The sequence below is a fragment of the Marmota monax genome, unplaced genomic scaffold (assembly GCF_021218885.2).
Source record: "Marmota monax isolate L192 unplaced genomic scaffold, Marmota_monax_Labrador192_F-V1.1 WCK01_AAM20220418_F8-fsc00001, whole genome shotgun sequence".
In the NCBI taxonomy this organism is placed as follows: domain Eukaryota; kingdom Metazoa; phylum Chordata; class Mammalia; order Rodentia; family Sciuridae; genus Marmota; species Marmota monax.
This window is the reverse complement of record NW_026693777.1, coordinates 146,647-169,482: the sequence shown is the minus strand read 5'-3', so window position 1 is coordinate 169,482 and position 22,836 is coordinate 146,647. Positions and strand designations below refer to the sequence as shown.

General features: G+C 33.4%; 1 protein-coding gene across 3 annotated transcripts in view; it reads left to right on the top strand.

Annotated features, from left to right (window-relative positions):
* Nucleotides 1-22,836, top strand: part of Baz1a (bromodomain adjacent to zinc finger domain 1A) — a 118,119-nt gene that overhangs the window by 76,840 nt on the left and 18,443 nt on the right. For 2 of the 3 annotated variants that reach the window (XM_058584462.1, XM_046461402.2), the window contains 11 exons: nucleotides 818-913; nucleotides 1,662-1,800; nucleotides 3,649-3,795; nucleotides 7,637-7,732; nucleotides 7,867-8,091; nucleotides 8,772-8,937; nucleotides 9,418-9,531; nucleotides 15,195-15,319; nucleotides 18,862-19,461; nucleotides 21,208-21,371; nucleotides 22,073-22,227. In XM_058584462.1, the coding sequence (XP_058440445.1) occupies nucleotides 818-913; nucleotides 1,662-1,800; nucleotides 3,649-3,795; nucleotides 7,637-7,732; nucleotides 7,867-8,091; nucleotides 8,772-8,937; nucleotides 9,418-9,531; nucleotides 15,195-15,319; nucleotides 18,862-19,461; nucleotides 21,208-21,371; nucleotides 22,073-22,227 (2,027 nt within the window). The remainder of the gene's footprint in view (nucleotides 1-817; nucleotides 914-1,661; nucleotides 1,801-3,648; nucleotides 3,796-7,636; nucleotides 7,733-7,866; nucleotides 8,092-8,771; nucleotides 8,938-9,417; nucleotides 9,532-15,194; nucleotides 15,320-18,861; nucleotides 19,462-21,207; nucleotides 21,372-22,072; nucleotides 22,228-22,836) is intronic. The other variant, XM_046461401.2, reaches the window with a different exon arrangement.

Genomic DNA, 22,836 nt, shown 5'->3' with positions numbered 1-22,836 from the left:
GAATGAGAATGCCCATCGTATTATGTCCTGTAAGAATTGTTTTTTAGGAGAAAAACATTATAGCAGACTGCTCAAAGCACAGTTAATAAGTTCTCTAACTAGCCCTTTTATGTGGAAAAATTGATAAGTGCATAGTTATCTTTCATGTTCCTAAAATTCAAAGTTAGAATATAGTTTTAATGTATATTAATAATGTTTACTGGAAAATAATGATGAAATATTTTATTTGTGCTGCTTTATTAGAGACCTTACAGTATTTACCTTGCAGCTTCAAATATCAGAACAAAGAAGTTAAGGTTTCAACAAAAGACCAAGTGAACAAGAGAAATAGCCTGGATTATAAGAAAGAGAAGTCCATGAACTATATAATATTATTGTTGCTTTTACTTATGTTCCCCTGCATGTCTCTGGGCTTTTAACAGATTCAAATTAATCTTGAAAATAACAAATGTATTATAAACTGAAGGGGGAGGTTTTATTTAAGTATTCTAATGTTAATTTACTTTGTCAGGATGTAATTCAGTTCAAGTAGTGAGTGGGTAGTATGAAGTTAAATTAATATTTATTCAGGAACCAGTATGTACCAGGCATTTTTGGTCTTTGTAGAATTACTTAATAGGTATTATTCTGTCCAGTGGTTCTAAAACATTAATGTACATTGAAGTTACCAGAAGGGTTTGTTAACCAATTGCTACTCCTAACCTCAGAGTTCCTGATTTGGTAAGCCTAGGGTGGGGCCCAAGTATTTGTATTTCTAACAAGATCTCAAGCTTATTAAATTTCTTTAAAGAATTATTACTAACCTTTTTTTAATTAGGAAAGAGAGAAATTACGTGAAGAAAAGCGAAAATATATGGAATACCTAAAACAATGGAGTAAACCAAGAGAAGATATGGAATGTGATGACCTTAAGGTAAAAAGCATGTTATATGATATTTGGCACATGTGTATTTTATATGTTGTATGTGGCTTTGCTGATGAAATGTTTCTTTTATTTAATAGTGACCTCTTTTCTTTATGTTTAACTGAGAGGAAATAACCAGTTAAGCAAATATTCAGCCTTAGAGTTCCAAGGTAGCATTGCTAGTGCTTTGTTTAAAAAAAAATTTTTTTTTGATAATAATTACTATTCTGTAGAAATAATTTGTCAGTTTTTGTGATCCTTGACAATTTGGTAAGTGCTGTCGCCAGGCATGCATTAAGGCTGATTACTAGGTACAGATTCTTGCCTTTTTCCAGAAGAACCTAAGTACCTAAAACCAAACTCATTCCCAGCTTATAAGGAAGCACTTCCAAATCAGTCTGTTGGGATTATATTTCATATCATAAGGAGATACTGCACTGAAGACAACATTTGCATAACTAATTTGACTTCAAAATCTAGATTAAAAGGTCCTCTTAGCTAGGAAATAGAGTCAGAAATTTACTTCAGCTTAAAATTACATTCTCAGTTTTAGGAAGAATAATATTTTTTTCTCAGAGTCCCTTGCTAGTAAAGTTGGAAGTCCATGAAATCTGTAAGAGTTCCAAAGGTGATTATAATAAACATCCAGGATTATTAAAGACAGCTAGTTTATATAGAATAATTTTTATTAGATAAAGAGTATACTGTATTTACCTATACTTGATTCAAGAGTTATATAAATTGCTTAATCTTGCAGGAACTTCCAGAACCAACTCCAGTGAAAACTAGACTACCTCCTGAAATCTTTGGTGATGCTCTAATGGTTTTGGAGTTCCTTAATGCATTTGGGGAACTTTTTGATCTTCAAGATGAATTTCCTGAGGGTGTAACCCTAGGCAAGTACTCTAGTTATATACTGATATGTTATGTAATTTACCCTTCATTACTGGCTTAAGAAAAACAAGCTATTGGGGCTGGGTTTGTGGCTCAGTGGTAGAACACTTGCGTAGCATGTGTGAAGCACTGGGTTTGATTCTCAGCACTGCATATAAATAAATAAAATAAAGATCCATTGACAATTTAAAAATATTTTTTAAAAAGCAAGCTACTTCTCAAAGTTCTTAAGATCACTAGACTTAACTGTTCCATTATTTCTTGGGTTCTCTCATGTTATTACCTAGTTAGGATCGTAATCATCCAAAGGCTTAACTGGATAGATGTTTGAGATGGCTTCTTAATGCACATGTCTGATGCCTCAGTTCTCTTCACATGGCCTTCCATTTCTTCTGTACTTATGTGGCAGCTGAAGGTTCAGAAGGCAAGAAAACAGAAACTGCCAGCCCTCTGAAAGATTAGGCCTGAAACTAGCACAGTATTATTTAGGCCACATTCCATTGGTCAGAGCAGTTACAGGCCACCTGGAACTGAAGGGGCTGGAGGAATAGACTCCACTACTTGAGTGGAGAGTGGTATGTGCATGGTTACTGACAAATGATTGCCTCCCTTTGATTTGTAATTCTGCTTACCTGTCTACTTACATACTTTTACTTTGTATAAACATTTATAATAGAGTTTAAGGAGGGATTTAGGTCTAATTTTGAATTTTTAGCTGTTCAATAGACAAAATATTAAGATCCATGTATGCATGCAGGAAGCAGTGGTGCACACCTGTAATCCAAGTGGCTGAGGATGCTGAGGCAGGAGGATCACAAGTTCAAAGCCAGCCTTAGCAACGTAATGAGACCCTGCCTCAAAATAGAAAATAAGAAAAAGGGCTGGGGCTGGAGCTGGGACTTAGCGAATAAGCACTCCTGAGTTCAATTTCTCAATACCAAAAGAAAAAAAAAATCCACATAGGAACCCTCAAAAAACAGAATTATAATTATGGTCTCAGTTTTAATAAGAGTGTATTCTTAAGCCAGGCATGGTAATACACACCTTTCATTTCAGCTACTCAGGAGACTGAGACTGGAGAATTATGAATTTGAACCAAGCATGGGTAACATAGCAAGACCCTGTCTCAAAAAAAAAAAAAATTTCAGGGGGGCTTTGAAATTCTTCAGTTTTTCCTTATGAGCTAGATATGAATCATTGTGCCTTACCAATCAAAAAGGTTTAAACAGTGCTGGTATAGGTAAGACAAATTAGATAAGAAGCATTTATTTAACACTTGAACACAATATTGAGATTAAAATTTAAAGCTGGGCTGGGAATATGGCTCAAAGAGTAGCGCGCTCGCCTGGCATGTGCAGGGCGCTGGGTTTGATCCTCAGCACCACATAAAAATAAAATAAAGATGTTGTGTCCACCGAAAACTAAAAAATAAATATTAAAAAATTCTCTCTCTCTCTCTTTAAAAAAAAAAATTAAAGCTAATAATTACCTTTCCTATGCACTAATTAGTGAACAACAATGTCCTACATACCTTTTGAGAACAGTGGGATACAATAACAAATATTTGCATAGTCAGAATAAAATTATAATCTGTAAAGTGCCTGAATTTGTGCCTCACATTTAAATTTGAATGAAATATTGGTCTGTTGAAGCTATTTTGGCTTGCTTGAGAAAATAGTAACTCTGACTTATGATTTTATTGTATTTTATTTGTAATCATTAAAATTTTTACTTGGATATAATACTTGGCCCTGCTTTCTATTGTTGATTAAATGTTTATTATTCCAGTTGAGTTGTTTTTTTCAAATATGAATAAAACTTTAAATTCATTTTAAACATTTTATTCACAGAAGTGTTAGAGGAAGCTCTTGTAGGAAATGACAGTGAAGGCCCACTATGTGAATTGCTCTTTTTCTTCCTGACTGCAATCTTCCAGGCGATAGCTGAAGAAGAAGAGGAAGTAGCCAAAGAGCAAATAACAGATGCGGACACCAAAGGTCAGAATTCAATATTATTGCTGATTGAACCATAGTAGCTTTATATTGAAACTAGTTTTTAAAGTTTATTTTAAAGTTAACTTGGCTTTTACAGTTAGAAAATATAGTTATTCAGGTTACCTGATACCAGGTCAGATACTAATACTGACAACATTTTACCTGTTATTTTATAAAAACTTTACTTTAAAGTAATCTCGTTCCAGTGACCTTAAAGACATCTTCCCACAATCTATTTTGCTTTCATTCCTTTAGATTTTTACCTATGATTAGGAATATTACAGATTTCACTGGCTAGTATCTGTAATCCCCAAGATATTATATTAAATAACACTCATTTTTGTTAGCTCCATCTTAGGAAAAACGAATTATTATTAATACTTGAAGTCAAAAATACTACTTATGATTTTATTTCAGATCTGAAAGTTTTTAGAACAGAGTTAAGAAAAATTTCACTTTTATTTAACTAGTTTGAACTACAAATTTTGCTCTTTAAATTCTGTGATCTTAAATATCTAGAGTCTTTTGGTATGTTAATATAGGAATAATTCTCAAAGGAATTTTTTTTATTTTTTAAAACAGTATGTTCACTGTTTCATTTAGTATTTACCTTGATCAGAGGAAAGGTTAAGCACTTATATTCAGAGATTGATTTGGCTTCCTGAATAATACTCTGTGAACATCCAACATAAGAAGATTAGGACCAGAAGCTTGATTAAATGACAAGGGTATTTCATAAGAATAAAATAAAAAATAACTGCTAGGAGTACCAGGCATGGTGGTACATGCCTGTCATCTCAGAGGCTCAGGAGGCTGAGGCAGGAGGATCAAGAGTTCAAAGTTAGCCTCAGCAACTCAGCAAGACCCTATCTCTAAATAAAATATAAAAAACGGCTGAGGATGTGGCTCAGTGGTTAAGTGTCCCTGGGTTCAATCCCCAGTACCAAAAAAGAAAAGAAATAACTGCTCAGAAACAACTGAATAGCAAAATGTTGGTACAAAAAAATGGGGCATTTCTCCATTCTGATAGTTTCGTTGGCCTTAGACAATTTGAGCTTATCTTTCTTTATGTCTGGTTCCTGAAGCAATAGGGTATTGATGAGTATGCATCTGATGTTGGTTGCCCTAGTGTCCAGCTTGAGCATAATCACCATGGGTCCCTTATCAAGGCCATTTTAGCAATATAACCCCTGTTGTTTTCTCAGATAATTTAGTCAATTAAATGAAAATATTCTTTTAGCCATTGTTTATATCATAGCAAATAACCTAAGAGGGTTATTGATTAAGTTCTGACCTTAATACAAGACATAAGGCTATATTTAATTCAGGATTTAAACAGATAAATTTTATAATTTTTGAAGTCCTAGTTGGGGGGTAAAAAGGGAGGGGGATAAAAAGGAAATTGTGTTGAAAAATCATTTAATATAAAGGAAGTATATATATGAAAGGGTATGGTTTGTATCGCCATTTGTTTAATCTGCAAATTTTATAGCTCCATTTTTATAAAGGACTATCTATAAGTATAAATATAAAGTCTGTATATCTGAATAAAAATTGACACTTTTCCTCACATCTATTCTCCTATCTCAGTAACAAAAAAAGCTTTTTTACACCTCTTCCTAAAAATCAATTAAAGAATCACATGGGATTGAATATCGTCTTCTCCTTAGTGATGGTGTTATTAGTAAGATGTTTTCTGCAATTTCTAGCAAGAGGAAAATTGATCAGAAAGAGAAGAATTAATTTATCTAGTGATGGGAAAACTCGGTTCAGTGAAGTTATGTAATAAAGATCACATAGTTAGAATTGATATCACTACGTGTTATTTCATTTAATTCTCAGGCCACCTTTGTGAGGTAGATATAATAATTGTCTGCATTTTACATATAAAGAAATGAGGTGTGCTTAAGGAAACATGAGTAAGGAAATTGGGTACAAGCTTGGTTGATCTAGACCCTCATAATGACTACCATGTTGCCTCTAAATACGGCAGCAAAGTTGAAAATTTGAATATTTGTCACACTAGCATTACCCATAAAATTATGTCTTCAAGAAGATATAACTTCTTTAATCCTTGACCTCCATTTTTATATCAAGTCTTAGAAATGTTGATTAGCAGTTTTTAAAATCTTACATTTTAAAATCCTGTCTTCAGTCTTACATCATGAACTTAAAAGCCCTTCAGAGCATGGGAACGGGTTGGTAGCTCATTGGTGGAGTGCTTGTTTATATAGAAGGCCCTGAGTTTTTGATCCCCAACACCAAAACAGAATAAAAGTAAATTATAAAAACAAGAGCATCCTTCTTACATAGAACAGTTTTATGTATTTGCTGGGATATCTTGTTTAGTGTTGGAATTGTATGTATTAATTTTAGATTGAGATATAATGTGTTTCAGATAGTCATAGATACATTTCAGCTATATTCTTTTCGTGTGATATAGCCAAGTGACTATCTAAACAAATGTTACAGTGATATTTACAATTTCTCAAGAGTGCTATATCACAGATAATGGAGCTACAGAATACATATTTTAACATGTTACTTTATTTTAACCCAATTAAAAATAACTGGCCTGCTGGAAATGTAGCTCATTGGCAGAGTGCTTAGCTAGCATTGCAGGAAGCCCTGGGTTCCGTCCCCACCGCTGCAAAACAAATAAATAAGCTGTCCTTGCACTAGTGATTCAGTACCTAAGGTGTTTATATCCTTGGTCCTAGGAAATTATAACTTTCTATAGATAGTATAGGTTGATGCTGCTGCTAAGAAAGAGAGCCAACACAGTTTTATAGTTGTGTATCTAGGACTAGATGAATTTTGTAGTTTTTGAAGTTCTGATTGGGAAAAAATTAGAGGGCCTATTAATTTTGTTTGGCTTTATATATAAAATGAAAATTGAAAGTTTTAAGTCTAATTTTCCTTGGTGAGAAAAAAATACATTGTTTGTCATTGGGCTAGATTGGGCCTGATAGGTATGACTTTGTCATGTGTGAAAAGTTTAGTCAAATAACTTCTGTGTCATCCTGTTGATGCTTTTAGTGTCATGAAATAGTCAATTATTATAATTAGATGTGATCTTAGAGCTACCTCTTTCCTTTATTAAAGGATAGCAGTTCTTTCTCTAAACTTAATCTTTTTTAAATCAATCCGTATATCATAATTAGGATTGTTTATTCTAATGCTTTACATTTTTACCAGTAGATTTGTTGTTTAGTCCTACTTTTAAGCCAAGTTTTTTTTTGTTTTTTTTTTCAAATCTAAAGCAGTTCATTTGGAAAATACAAGGAAATCATCCCATTGTTTCTTGGATTGGAGATATTTCAAAATAAAGATTGGAAATTTTAATGAAAAGGTTAAATAAGTACTAACAGCAGTGCTTAGTAGTTCTCTTTCTCTCTTTTTCTAGGTTGATTTTGTGATGATTATAGCCTTTATTTTAAGGTTTGATCTTAAAATATTTATAATAAAGATTGGGTAGCTTTAAGTAGATTCCAGTTTTCAAAGTGGGCTTTTTCTAAGGTGATGTTGAATGAGAGGATTTGTTTCTAATTCTAAAGTGCATTTTACTGTGTTTTTGTAATATGTAAGTGCATCTTGTTGGTAATTTGGAAATTGCCTTCTTTATGTTATGTAAGGAAAATGTTAGTGTGGCATGTGTGTTTTAGGATGTATAGTTGTAGGTGGAGTCTAGGCAGAATGTGAATAATGCTTGTACTTAGTGTTGGTTCTTTTGAGGTTCCTGAATGTTAAGTTGATTCTATTTCTTTCATCATTTTAAAAGGGCATTATTCCCAAATATTCAAGCTTTGATTTGCACTAGAATAAAGTATTTATTTCCTTAAAGATTTAACAGAGGCTTTGGATGAAGATGCAGACCCCACAAAATCTGCACTGTCTGCAGTTGCATCTTTGGCAGCTGCATGGCCACAGTTACACCAGGGTATGTGTGGGTTTTATTTTATTTTATTTATTTATTTGCTTATTTGACTTTTTATTTTTTAATTTATAAAGGTATATTTTAAATTGCTAAGTATTTATTGTCCTAAATGACTCTTTCATTTTTAACAACTACAGGCTGCAGTTTAAAAAGCTTGGATCTTGATAGCTGCACTCTTTCTGAAATACTCAGACTGCACATCTTAGCTTCAGGTGCTGATGTAACATCAGCAAATGCAAAGTACAGATATCAGAAACGAGGAGGATTTGATGCTACAGATGATGCCTGTATGGAGCTTCGTTTGAGCAACCCCAGCCTACTAAAAAAGCTATCAAGCACTTCAGTGTATGATTTGACACCAGGTAAACTTAAGTTGAAATTTTTGTAAACTGCCCACTTCCCATCCTTTTGTGTCTCTTGTGCCCAAAAAACAAAGTAGCTGATGAGAAATTTTAGATGATATCAGTTTTAAAAGAGAAAGTTAAAAAAGATAAGTCTTTTAAGAAAAATTTATTAGACTACAAATAATGACCTAAATTGAACCTGGTTTTCATATTATAACATAAAAAATATAAAAAATTTAATGAACTTTAGAGAACATATAATAAATGTAGAGCCCCTTATTTCCCGACATTCATATATCTTTATAATTTATAGCAGTGACTTTGTGCGATCTCTTCAGAGTAGCAGTTTGTTGCCATTTTTTTAATTCACATGATCATAATTTAGTTTTGATTTGAACTTTATTAGTGAGTCTAAAAATGAAAACTTAAAATAATTTTTGCAATTAGAAAATTTTTCATGTCCACTTAGCTAGTATACAAGATAGATATTACTATTTAAAATGACTTATATATCACATTGCTACTAAATTGGATTCAAAGTTGCTTTGAAAAGATGCCATTAGCATGTTTGACCATTAGAGAGTACTCCTTATTCTTTATTAGGTATTCCATATTGAGCCACAAATTTAATATTTTCAAACACAATTCCTCTTTTTCTCATTGATAATACAGAAGTCTTGTTTACCAATTTTTGACAGGAGAAAAAATGAAGATACTTCATGCTCTCTGTGGGAAGCTACTGACCCTAGTTTCTACTCGGGATTTCATTGAAGATTATGTTGATATATTACGACAGGCAAAACAGGAATTCCGGGAATTAAAAGCAGAACAACATCGAAAAGAGAGGGAAGAAGCAGCTGCTAGGTAAGATATAATTACAGTCAGTCATGCTATTAAAAGCTATTTATTTCGCCAGGTGTAGTGGTGCACGCCTGTAATCCCAGTGGCTCTGGAGGCTTGAGACAGAAGATTCTCAAGTTCAAAGCCAGCCTCAGCAACTTAGTGAGGCACTAAGCAACTCTTAGCTGGGCAGTAAGTGAGACATCCTCCCTGTCTCTAAATAAAATACAAAATAGGGCTGGGGATGTGGCTCAGTGGTTGAGTGCCCCTGAGTTCAATTCCCAGTACCAATATATATATATATATATATATATATTTCTTTGTAAAAATAGTATTTTACATTCTGTTACTTATTCTGATGTTTGTTGGCTTTACAAAGAAGTTATTGAATGGACTGTAATAACATTTGGAGCACTTTTCATAATGAATAATTAAAGACAAGATCCTGAAATTTTAAACATATCTTTGCATCAGTAGACTATAATATTTTACTTTGACTTTCAGAATTCGTAAAAGGAAGGAAGAAAAACTTAAGGAGCAAGAACAAAAAATGAAAGAAAAACAAGAAAAACTGAAGGAAGATGAGCAAAGAAATTCAACAGCAGATTTATCTATAGGGTATGGCTTGAACTACACTGCTTACCTGGCTTTATTTATTCATCTTAACATACGTAAATAAAAATCAAGTAACTTAAACTGTAGAATACTTCCGAATTTTAATAAACTAGTCTTCTTTAAGTACACAATAATTGCTGTCAAACTTATAAAATGTATATATAGGAAGTCATCAAGTATGTATCTGTCATTAAATTTTTAAATTTTAGGCCAATTTTCTCTTAGAATTAATTTTTTTTTCTTTTATTTATTTATTTTTATATGGTGCTGAGGATCGAACCCGGTGCCTCACATGTGCTAGGCTAGTGCTCTACCACTGAGCTACAACCCTAGCCCCAGAATTAATGTTTTGAATGGTAATTTCACAGAAAGCTTTCAATAAGTTATTTTTAAGCAGTAATATTTCTTGCATGAGTCGTTTATTTCCACTACCACATCCCACTATTTCAGAGATCCTTTGATAGATAGAGAAGGATGATATTTGAAATTTCAGTTTATGGTATAGGGAAAGAATGATAGTGCCTCAGGTAAGTTAGAGACTGCCAAAGTATTTTATTGCTTTTCAAATATTTGGAATAAGGATTAGTTATGAAAACAAGTAAAGCCAGGTGCAGTGGTGCATCCCTGTAATCTCAGTGACTCAGTTAACCAAGGCAGGAGGATCACAAGTTCAAGACCAGCCCCAGCAACTTAGCAAGACCTGACCTTATCCCAAAAATTAAATTTAAAAGAGGTAGGGATTTATCCTAGTGTAGAGAAAACTTGTCTAGCATGAACACATTCCTGGATTATATCCCCAGTACCACACACACAAAAAAATTAATAGAAATGGCACATAAAGAACAGCAATTAAAGGACTTAATCAAAATTTAAAACTTATGTGCTTTAATTTATTCTTTTTAGATATACATGACAGTAGAATATACTTTGACATATTATACATACAATGGACTATGACATTCTATATAGGCTCCCATTCTTGCAGTTGTACATAATGTTTCACTGTTTGTGTATTCATATATGAGCATAAGAAAGTTATGTCCAATTAATTCTACTGTCTTTCCTATTCCCATCCCTCTCCCTTTCCTTCATTCACTTTGTCCAAACCAGTGAACTTCTATTCTACCCCCTACCCTAGCTTATTACATGTTATCATCCACATATCAGAGAAAGAGAACATTTGGCCTTTTGTTTTTTGGGATTGGCTTTTTTCCCTTAGCATGATAATCTCCAGTTCCGTTCATTTACTGGCAGATGTCATAGTTTCATTCTTCTATGGCTAATATTCCATTTTGTATATATACCACATTTTCTTTATCCAATCATCTATTGAAAGGGCATCTAGGTTGGTTCCATAGGTTCACTATGAATATTGATGCTGCTATAAACCTTGATATGGCCACGTCACTGTAGTATGCTGATTTTAAGTCCTTTGGGTATATACTGAGGTATGGTTATATACTAGCTTCAAACTCTTTAGGCTCAATCCTTCTCCTACCTCAGCTTTCTCAGTAGCTGGGACTATAGACATGTGCCATGGCACACAGCTTCTTCAAACAAATATTTATGTCATTTTGCTAGGATTTTTGCATAATTTTAAGTTAGAATGATTTGTGATTTTTCATATTTTGCCTTCAGATTTTGTATCAAAATTATACCCTTACTTTTGATTCCATGGGACTCAAATGGGGATTCCATTCCAAGTTTCCTGAGGAATCTCCATACAGCTTCACCAGATTTCATTCCCATCAGGAATATATAAGTGAACCTTTTCCCCCACATCCTCACCAACATTTATTGTTGTATTCTTGATAATTGCTGTTCTGACTAGAATGAGGCGAAATCTCAGTGTAGTTTTAATTTGCATTTCTGTAATTTCTAGAGATGCTGAACATTTTTTCATATATTTATTGGCCATTCATATTTCTTTTTCTGTGAAGTGCCTGTTCACTTTTTTTGCCCATTATTGATTGGGTTTTTTTGTTGTTGTTGTTATGTTTTTTGAGTTCTTTGTATATCCTGGAGATTAATGCTCTATCTGAGGTACAGGTGGCAAAGATTTTCTCCCATTCTGTAGGCTCTCTCTTCATGTTATTGATTGTTTTCCTTACTGTGGAGAAGCTTTTTAGTTTGATACCATCCCATTTATGGATTTTTGATTTTGTTTCTTTTTTTTTAATCTTTATTTTTATTTACTTATTTTTTATGTGGTGCTGAGGATTAAACCCAGGACCTCACGCGTGCAAGGCAAGTGCTTTTGCCTGGGGTTATAGCTCTACCACTGAGCTATAACCCCAGCCCTTGATTTTATTTCTTGTGCTATAGGAGTCTTGTTGAGGAATTTGATTCGTAAAGCCAACATGATGGAGAGTTGGGCCTTTATTTTCTTCTAGTAGGTACAGGATCTCTGGTCTAATGCTTAGGTCCTTGATCCACTCTGAGTTGAGTTTTATGCAGAGTGAGAGATAGGGGTTCAGTTTCATTCTACTACATATGGATTTTCAGTTTTCCCAGCATCATTTGTTGAAGAGGCTATCTTTTCTCTAAGGTATGTTTATGATGCCTTTGTCTAGTATGAGATAACTATATTTATGTGGGTTTGTCTCTGTGTCTCTTATTCTGTTCCATTGGTCTTTTTGCCTGTTTTGGTGCCAATACCATGCTGTTTTTGTTCTGTATTATAATTTAAGGTCTGGTATTGTGATGCCTCATTTTTCTGGCTAAGGATTGCTTTGGCTCTTCTGGGCCTCTTGCTTTTCTAAATGAATATCACGACTGCTTTTTCTGTTTCTATGAAGTATATCATTGGAATTTTAACAGAAAATTGCATTAAATCTGTATAGTGCTTTTAGTAATATGGCCATTTTGACTGAATTAATTCTGCCTAGTCAAGAACAACTTATGTGATTTAAAAGACACTATCAAGGAAATAAAAGGCAACCTAATGAGGGCTGGGGTTATGGCTCAGTGGTAGAGTGCTTTCCTCACATGTGTGAGGCACTGGGTTTGGTCCTCAGCACCATATAAAAATAAATAAATAAAATCTATCAACAACTTAATTTTTTTTAAAAAGAAAATATGTCTTTTTAAAAAAGGCAGCCTATTGAATGAGAGAAAAAAATTGAAAATTCTATATCTGAAAAGGGACTTGTAGCTAGAATATGTAAAGAATTCTTATAATTCAACAATAAAAAGACAACAATTTTTTAAAATTATACCTTTATTTTATTTATCCATTTTTATGTAGTGCTGAGGATTGAACCCAGTGTCTCGCATATGCTAGGCAAGCACTCTACTACTGAGCCATAATCACAGCCCAAGACAAAATAATTTTAAAATGACATGGGATTTGAATAGACATTTGGGTAAAGAAGATATAGATAAGTGCATGAAAACCTGCCCAACATCATTAGCCATCCGGGAAGTGAACATTAAAACCCTAGTACCGGGCTGGGGATGTGGCTCAAGCGGTAGCGCGCTCGCCTGGCATGCGTGCAGCCCGGGTTCTATCCTCAGCACCACATACAAACAAAAATGTTGTCCGCTGATAACTAAAAAAATAAATATTAAAAAAAAAAAAAAACAGTACCACTTTCTTTTTCTCTCTCTCTCTCTTTTTTTTTTTTTTTTTTTTGGTGGGGAGGTGGGTACTGGGGATTGAACTCAGGGGCACTCAACTACTGAGCCATATCCCCAGACCTATTTTGTATTTTATTTAGAGACAGGGTTTCCCTGAGTTGCTTAGCACCTTGCTTTTTGTTGAGGCTGGCTTTGAACGCGTGATCCTCCTGCTGCACCCAGCTCCACAATACTACTTTATTCAAACTGATAGACATCAGGTATTGACAAGGATATGAAGAAATTAGAATTCTCATACATCGCTTATGGGAATATAAAATGGTATAACTGTTTTGGAAAGTAACTGGACAGTTCTTCAAAAGTTAAACCATATTGCTGTGTATAAATGTTACAGCCATTCTCTTATGTACTCAAGAGAATTAAGAGTATACATTCACTCAGAGATGTATACATAAATGTTTATAACAGCATTATTCTTAACTGAAGAGAGTGGTAACAACTCAAATGTCTTTCAGTTGATAAATGGATAAACAAAATGGTATATTTCTTCTGTGGTACATCATACAGGAGAATATTATTCAGCAATAAAAAGGAATAGAGTTCCGATAAATGTTGCAATGTAAAGGAGCTGTGAAAATATGCTAAATTAAAGAAGCTAGTCCCAAAATGCCATGTATTGTGTTTCTATTTATACAAAATGTCCAGAATAAGTGAATATATAGAAACAGAAAGCAAATGAGTGCCAGGGGCAGTGGAGTAACTATAAATGGATATGGAGGGGTCTTTTTTTTTTTTTTTTTTTTTTGAATGATGAAAATGTTCTGAATTAAATAGTGGTTTTCACATCATAAATTATCTCGATTTATTTTTTATTTTACATTACTTTTTATTTTTTGTTGCTGGGGATTTAATCCAAGGTCTTGCACATGCCTTAAGCTTGTGCTCTTTACCGTTAAACTATACCCAGCCCATATTTCAATCTTTTTTTTTTTTTAACCCAGAGGTTCTCTAGCACTGAGCTATACCCCAGTCCTTTTTATTTTTTTTAATTTTGAGGCAGGGTCTCACTAAGTTGCTGAGGGTCTTGCTAAGCCTCCTGAGTTGCTGGGGTTCTAGGCATGTACCACCACTGTATTTTTTATACTCATCCAGCCTCACTTATGTATATTATCTCTATCTCCTGAATACATGTGAGCTTGCAAAATCACTCTATGATGTAGAACATAAATGGTGGAATTTATTTCAAGGCCATATAATTTTAGTTTTAATTGAAGCAAAATAGTAGAGTAAATATGAATATACATATTGTGTTCATTCTGCCTACTTTATAGGAATGTAACTACTTTTCTTCTCCAGTATTTGTCTATATCTCCTTCCTACTCTGAGCTTCCATCACCTCCTAGCCAGCCACCTGCGCTATTACAGTGGCTTCGTTACTAGTGTCCCTTCATTTTCTTCTTCACCTGGTTAACTTTACAAATAGCAGCCAAAGTGCTTTCAAATTATATCAATTTCATTCTCTAAACTCTAGGTTTTTTCCCATTGCTTTTTGTATAATGCCCTCCAAGGTCAAGTATGATCTAACCCTGCGTTTTTCTCATATATATCTTGATTTATTGCTTTTTCACTTACACATTTCTCAAAATTATAAGCTTCGTGACTATGCATATGTGCATATGTTGTTTTTCGGCATGATATGCAGATTTCCTCTCTTCTGCTGCTCACTACTTCCCCATCCCCCTGGAGTCACAATTTAAATGACACTTGTTCAAGCCAGACTCTCTCAATCCTAGATAGATTTGATTCTTCTTGACTTGTGTTCTAGCATCTTCAGGTCCTCCTTTTTTGGTACTTACTACATATTTTAATTTTACATTATGTAATTATCTGTTTTCTCTGCAAGACTATAAACACTTGCATGTTTACAGTTTTACATTATTCACTACTTCCTAAGCATAATGCCTTATACTTTTTAAGCAGACAATATTTTTTTTTAGATATACATGACAGTAGAGTGAGACAATATAACATGAATGGAATTATATTATATTCATTAATAAGTTTATATATTTGTTTTTATCTTAAAGGGAGGAAGAAAAGGAAGATTTTGATACTAGCACTGAAAGCAAAGAAATAGAACAAAAGGACCTTGATCAAGATACAGTCACTGAAGATGAAGATGACCTAGGATCACATAAAAAAAGCAGAAGAGGTAATAATATTGAGTTGTTTTTTGTTTTGTTGTTTGTTTGTTTTTAATTTTGAGATAGGTCCTGTTAATTTGCCCATGGTGACCTCAAATTTGCCATTCTCCTGTCTCAAGCTCCTGAGTCACTGGGATTACATGCATGCCTCATACCTGGCAGTAATAAGATTTCTTAAGGACATGCTTGTTTATTTTTAATTGATAAGGTAGTTTATTGATTGAGCTGTTCTGAAATATATATTAGATTCAATTATTTTCATTTGATTCCATGATGTGTGTGTTAAATGCCCATCTTATAGCTCATATTGAGTTGTAAAATGGTAACCATTTTGTTAAAAATGTTCATGTGAAGTCATTAGTATTTTTATGATTATATCTTTATTCAGATGTCACTTATACCATAAGGAAGAGAGACAATATTCCTATCTCTTTAATGGGTCAAGTTTCTCATTATTGCATTTGGCAAGTTTTGCTTAGTTTTTGCATTTACTACTTTATATAAAATCAAATTAAAATTTTTATGCTATAATATATTTTTTTCAACATGATTTGAGTGCCTCCTATGTGATAATAGATATAAAGATAAGTAATGTTTGTATTGGAACTTTATTGCTGAGAATGAAAATCTGCTGCTGAAAATAATTTTATAAATTTCTGGATCACAGAGAATACACTGTTTTAAAGCTGTTGATACAAATTACTCATCTATCCTCACTTAGAGCTCAGTGGTGAAGTGCTTGCCTAATGTGTGGGGCACTGAGTTTGATTCTCAGCACCACATATAAATAAATGAATAAAATAATGAACCAACAACAACTAAATATATATATATATATCTCATGTAATAACATTTTGATGAGGAGCCTTAACTTAATTTTGTGCCTATAATTTGGATGGAATTATACACACACACACACATATTCTAAATGGTTGGAAAATCTACATCGTGGAGACTGAATTCTCTGATTACAATGCAGTTAATTTCAAAATACCAAACAAACTGTATGTGATCAGTTTTAAAATATGAGTAGGGCCAGGATTGTGGCTCAGTGTTAGAGCACTTCCCTAGCCCATGTGAGGTACTGGTTTCAATCCTCAGCAATATATATATATATATATATATATATATATATATATATATATATATATATATAGAGAGAGAGAGAGAGAGAGAGAGAGAGAGAGAGAGAGAGAGAGATAAAAGTTGCATCCAACTATAACTAGAAAATAAAGTATTAAAGAGAACCTAACTTTAAAAAAAAAAATAAAGGTATTGTGTTCATCTACAGCTAAAAATATTGTGTATATATATACACACACACAGGGTGAGCAATGAGTCAAAGGAGAAACTATAAGAAAACATTTAAAACTGCTTAATACTGCATATTAGCACTCATTAGATCTTGTCCCTCTACTTAGGAAAAAAATTGTATAGCTTTTAGTACTAACTCGGGAAGAAGAAACACATCAAGTTAAGCATTTAATAAGTTAGAAATTATAATAAAAGTAGGAATTGATCGAAAATAAAAACACAGTAAAGAAGAACAATTATACCAAAACTTTGTTCTTTAAAAGAAGGTAAAAATTTATTTTTAAAAAGAACAGAGGACTCGGGGTTGTAGCTTATTGGTAGAGTGCTTGCCTAACAGGCAGAAGACCGTGGGTTTGAATCCCAGTACTTCAGGGCAAAAACAGCAAAGGGTTACAATAAATGAAATTAAGCCTGAAAAGTAAAGTGCATAACTATAGATAAAATAAAAATTTAACTGTAAGGAGGGCCCAGGATGTGGCTCAGTGGTAGAATACTTGCCCTTTATATGCAAGGTCGTAGGTCTAATCCCAAGCAACACAAAACAAAAAGAAAATTAAAAAAATATATATATATATATAAGAAGACAACATGTAACAGTTTTCTGACAATAAATTTGAAAATGTAGGTAAAAATGAACAAAATCCTAGAAAAATACAAACTATTAAAATGGGTTCATGAAGAAATTTTAAAATGTGAATAAATGGTCCTTGGTCCTTAACCGTTAAAGAACATGAATCATTACTAAAAATCTTCCACAAAGAAAACATCAGTTCTAAACTGATGTTATAGGTAAATTCTGCCAAGTTTTAAAGAATCAAATCATACCAAACTTCACAATCTCTTTCATGCATAGAAATAGAAGAAACACTCCCCAAGTATTTACCCAATTTGACAGCAACTGAAACAAGATAGCAGCTTAATTCTCCAACATATCATAAAAGTCCAGTTTATCAGGGGTCCAGGTTCTTTCATCTTGTCAGTTTTGTCATACTGTGGGTTTTGCTAACAACTTTATGTTCCCAAGTGATTCATCACCAACTTTCCATTCTAGCTAGATGGAAAGAGGAAAAAAGTACAACCCAGAGGTTTCGTGTTTCTACTCCTATCTCCTTGACCAAAAGTTTCTCTTGTAGCCATCCATGCCTGCCCTAGGAAATGTTATCCTTCTTTTGGGTTTTATAGTATCCAGCTAAATATTAATGGTTCTGTTACCTTAATACAATGACTAGTAAATGACAGTTTGTGGGCCATATGTGGCCTGTACCATTATAAGCTAAAAATCTTTAAGTGGTTGAAAAAAATCAAATGAAGAATGATACTTTGTGATAAGTGAAAATTATAAGAAATTCAGATTTCATTGTCCATAAGCAGATTTTATTGAACACAGCCATTCTCATTTATTTACATATCATCAGTTACTGTTTTTGTTCCACAGTGCCAGAACTGAGTACCTGTGACAAACCATATGACCAACAAAGCATGAGATACTTGCTAGCCCTCTGTAAAAGTAGTTCATTGAGCCTTTCCTTAGATGGTCTGGATGGCTATTAGAGAATAACTAGTATACTCTCAAGTTACAGATTTTGTTTGTTTCATTAGATTTAAATATGTCGATGTTTTACTAACAGTCTACTAGGCTGCTTGGGCTGCTGCAGTGAAATACCATAGACTTTGGTCATATGAGTAGCAGAAATTTGTTTTCTCAATTTCTGGAGGCTTGAAGTTCAAAAATCAAGATGCCAGCAGGGTTGCTGTCTGGTAATGCCTCTTCCTTGGCTTGCAAGCAGCACCTTCTCCCTGTGGCTTTTTCTCTGCATACCAGAGAGCAAGAGCTTGACTACCTATAAGGACACCAGTCCTGTTGGATTATGGCCCCATTCTTTTTTTTTTTTTAACATTTATTTTTTAGTTGTAGGTGGACACAATACCTTTATTTAATTTTTATGTGGTGCTGAGGATCGAACCCAGTGCCTCACGCATGCTAGGTGACCACTCTTTCCTCTGAGCCACAACCCCAGACCAATGGCCCCATTCTTATTACATCGTTTACCTTAATTACCTCCTTCAAGGCACTAACTGCAAACACAGTCACATTGGGCGTTTGGGCTTCAATATATGAATTCATGAAATTTGAATTGGGCATAATTCATTTGGTAACACATAATAACTTGGGATAGCTTTTAATCTCATTTTTCTAGTGAAAATTTAAAATATGATAAATGTTATTCAACTGCAGGGAAAAGGGGACAAAATGGATTTAAAGAATTTACAAGGCAAGAAGAGATAAACTGTGTAATGCAAGAGCCTCTTACTGCTGATGAGGAAGAAGCTTTAAAACAGGAACAACAACGGAAAGAGAAAGAGCTCTTAGAAAAAATCCAAAGTGCCATAGCATGTACCAATATTTTTCCCTTGGGTCGCGACCGCATGTATAGGCGATACTGGATTTTCCCTTCTATTCCTGGATTGTTTATTGAAGAAGATTATTCTGGTCTCACTGAAGACATGCTATTGCCTAGACCTTCATCATTTCAGAATAATGTACAGTCTCAAGATCCTCAGGTATCTACTAAAACTGGAGAGCGTTTGATGTCTGAATCTACCTCCAACAACATTGACCAAGGTCCATGTGATGATTCTTCACAGCTGCCAAAACCAGTGCATAAGCCAAATCGGTGGTGCTTTTACAGTTCTTGTGAACAGCTAGACCAACTTATTGAAGCTCTTAATTCTAGAGGACATAGAGAAAGTGCCTTAAAGGAAACCTTGTTGCAAGAAAAAAGCAGAATATGTGCACAACTTGCCCGGTTTTCAGAAGAGAAATTTCATTTTTCAGGTAAATTTTCTATGAAAACCATTTTTTTCCTCCCCCTGATCTCTGGATATTCAGGATTGAATGTTTTCCATTGTATTAAAAATATATTTAAAACACCTTAACATTTTGACCATGCTTTCAGTATGGGAGTTAAAAGTTTGGAAGTGTATTTCTTTATAGAAACAAGGTTCTTGTACTGAGTGTTCCTGTAGTCTTAGCTACTTGGGAGGCTGAGGCAAGAGGATTACTTGAGCACATGAATTAGAGGCCAGCCCTACAATATAGTACTAGAGATTCCATCTTGCAGAGGACAACAGAAACATGGTTGTCTAAATTTTTGGATTCTATTTGGGTTCTATTTGGATTATAAGAAACTATAGTATGAGAATATTAGTGTTCTTTCTGATCTCATTCCTTAGTCAGTAGGCTCTGAATGCCCAAGGCTATAAGGCTGCCTTCAGTTTTGGAGATATTATAGTGAATGAAGTTATCTCTCTGAACGGTTTTGCTGGGAGCCCAGGGACAGATTCCATTAATGATATCTTCTTTGGAAATTGGGCAGATTAGGTAGTAACAGCATTTCTTATATGATAGCTGGCCCACTGACAACAGATCAGAAAAGAAGGAATTTTTAGATGTAAGTTTTTATATTAGTAAATGAGATTTTCTAGGTAGAAAACTGCTTAAATTTAAGAACATGTTACCATACCTACTTTAGTTCTTCTCAGGATTATAGATCATACTTCTTTATATTCCTTGACGTATCATGTAACTTACCTGTATGTTATCATGTAACATACAATTCATTGTTTTTTAGTATATTCACAAATATGCACAACCATCACCACAGTCCTCTTATAGAACATTTCTCTCCTCTCAGAAAGAAATTTTGTAGCTTTTATCTACCACTCTGCTATATTTTTCTCCCCTGTCCCCCACCAATCCTCCCTCTGCTCTAGATAAATCTGTCTCTGTAAAATGTCCTGTTCTTGAATTTCCTATGAATCGAATCATATGACATATGGTCTTTTGTGATTGCATCTTTCACTTAGCACAATATTTCCAAGGTTCATCCAGGATATAGCATGTATTAGAACTTCATTTCTTTTTATCACCAAATAATAATATTCTATAGTTTGTATATACTGCATTTTACTTATGTATTTGTTAGTTGATAGACATTTGGTTTGTTTCTACCTTTTGGCTGTTATGAAAAATGCTGCTATAAATATTCATGTACATGTTTTGTGTTGACATAGGTTTTCATTTATCTTGAATTTATACAGTAGGAATGGAAATACTGAATTGTTTCCCAAAGTGACTACACTGTTTAATTTTCTCTCCCATAGTGTATGAGGGTTCCAATTTCTCCACTTTTTTCTAACACTTAAAATTATTTGACTTTTTGATTATAGTTATCTTAAGAGGCATGAAATGGTATCTCACTGTGATCTTGACTTGTCTTCCTTTAATGAATAATAATGGTGAGCGTCTTCTCATGTGCTTATTGACCATTTATATATCTCAAATATCTATTCAGATCCTTTGCACACTTTTCAATTGGGTTATTTATCTTTTTGTGGTTGATTATGAGCTCTTTATTTGTTCTGAATACAGGCCCTCACCAGATATATGATTTGCAAATATTTATTTATTTATCATTTACTTATTGAGGATTTACAAAGTGTTTTTACATCCACCAACTCAGAATCATAACAGTCACATTATATTTAAGAAAATCATAAAAAACATTTGATTCTATTTCAGACAAACCTCAAACTGATAGCAAGCATACGTATACTCGGGGAAGATCTTCCAGTGCCTATGATCCATCTCAGATATCTGCAGAAAAGCAACTTGAATTGAGGCTGAGAGATTTTCTTTTGGATATTGAAGACAGAATCTATCAAGGAACTTTAGGATCAATCAAGGTTTGTACCTATTCACATTTTAGTTTATCTAATTTGCTTAGTCCAGATTTTTAATCATATTTGTTGATTATCTGTATATGTAAAACTTGTGTTTTTAATAAACATCAGGAAAGTATATATCTTTTATGAAGATTAAGTTTATTCCTCTAAATCATAATGTTTATATATGGACACAAATCCTAAGTATATTAAATGACTATCTACTTTCTTAAACAGAATTTAATTAATATAATTTATCTTTTTGATATTTTTAATATTTAAAAAAATGTTCAATATTTTAATCAGATATTGAAATGTGTAAGGATATTTTCTTCTTCCTTGACTAGCTCCTGCCTTCTCTGCTGAGTCTGGTTTGTTTGTTGGTTTCTTTGTTACCTTTTTTAAATCTGTAAGTAATTCTTATTTGATATACCTGTTCTGTTTATGCCTTTGTCATATTCTGTCACTTTTTTGCTCCTAATTTAATGACCAAACCTAAAGTCATTTGTGATATTTTTAAACAATAAGGTATTAAAGCTTTTGTGTATGAATGATATGAATTCCATTTTGGCCACTGAGGAACCTTACTTTTATACTCCTTGTTTATTCATAACTCTGTTCTAGAATATCTATAAATTAATTTTATATGTAAATTAGGTTTAATGTCTTTTAGGACCAACATTTCTGTTTTCCAGGGTTAGTAAATTTATGTTTTGTTTCAGGTTACAGATAGACACATCTGGAGATCAGCCTTAGAAAGTGGACGATACGAGCTATTAAGTGAGGAAAACAAGGAAAATGGAATAATTAAAACTATGAATGAAGATGTGGAAGAGATGCAAATTGATGAACAATCAAGGGTCATAGTAAAAGACAGGTACAAAAAGAATTTTTCTAAAATAACCAGTTTTTCCTTGCAATTTTAATTTTAAGGTTTTGGGGTTTTTTTAAGTAAATGTTTCTTTTCTTTTCCTTCTTTCTTTTAAAAACTTATGAGGACCTTAACATTTCTAATCACTGAAATGACCATTTTTTAAACATCAGGATCTCTATTACTCCACTTTATACTAATACAGCCAAAATACAACTCATTAGAATAAATTTTTTTTTTTTACTTTTTCAAGGTTATTTTGGCTAATACATGCTCTTAAGGAGTTTATTATTTAGAAGAGAATGATGGAGAGACATGAAGCTAGCAATTATAGATCAGGGTAAGGACTCTGATAGAAAGTAAATTCTCGGGGCTGGGGTTGTGGCTCAGCGGTAGAGCGCTCGCCTAGCACCTGCAAGTCCTGGGTTTTTTTCCTCAGCACCACATGAAAATAAATAAATAAAGGTATTATGTCCAACTACAACTAAAAACTAAATATTAAAAAAAAGTAAATTCCCAGTACAAATATAGTACATAGTAGGGTAGAGGATTATTTGTCTTGGTGGAACATGGAAAGAACTTTGAAAGAAATACTAGAGGAAGGTTCCTGATTGC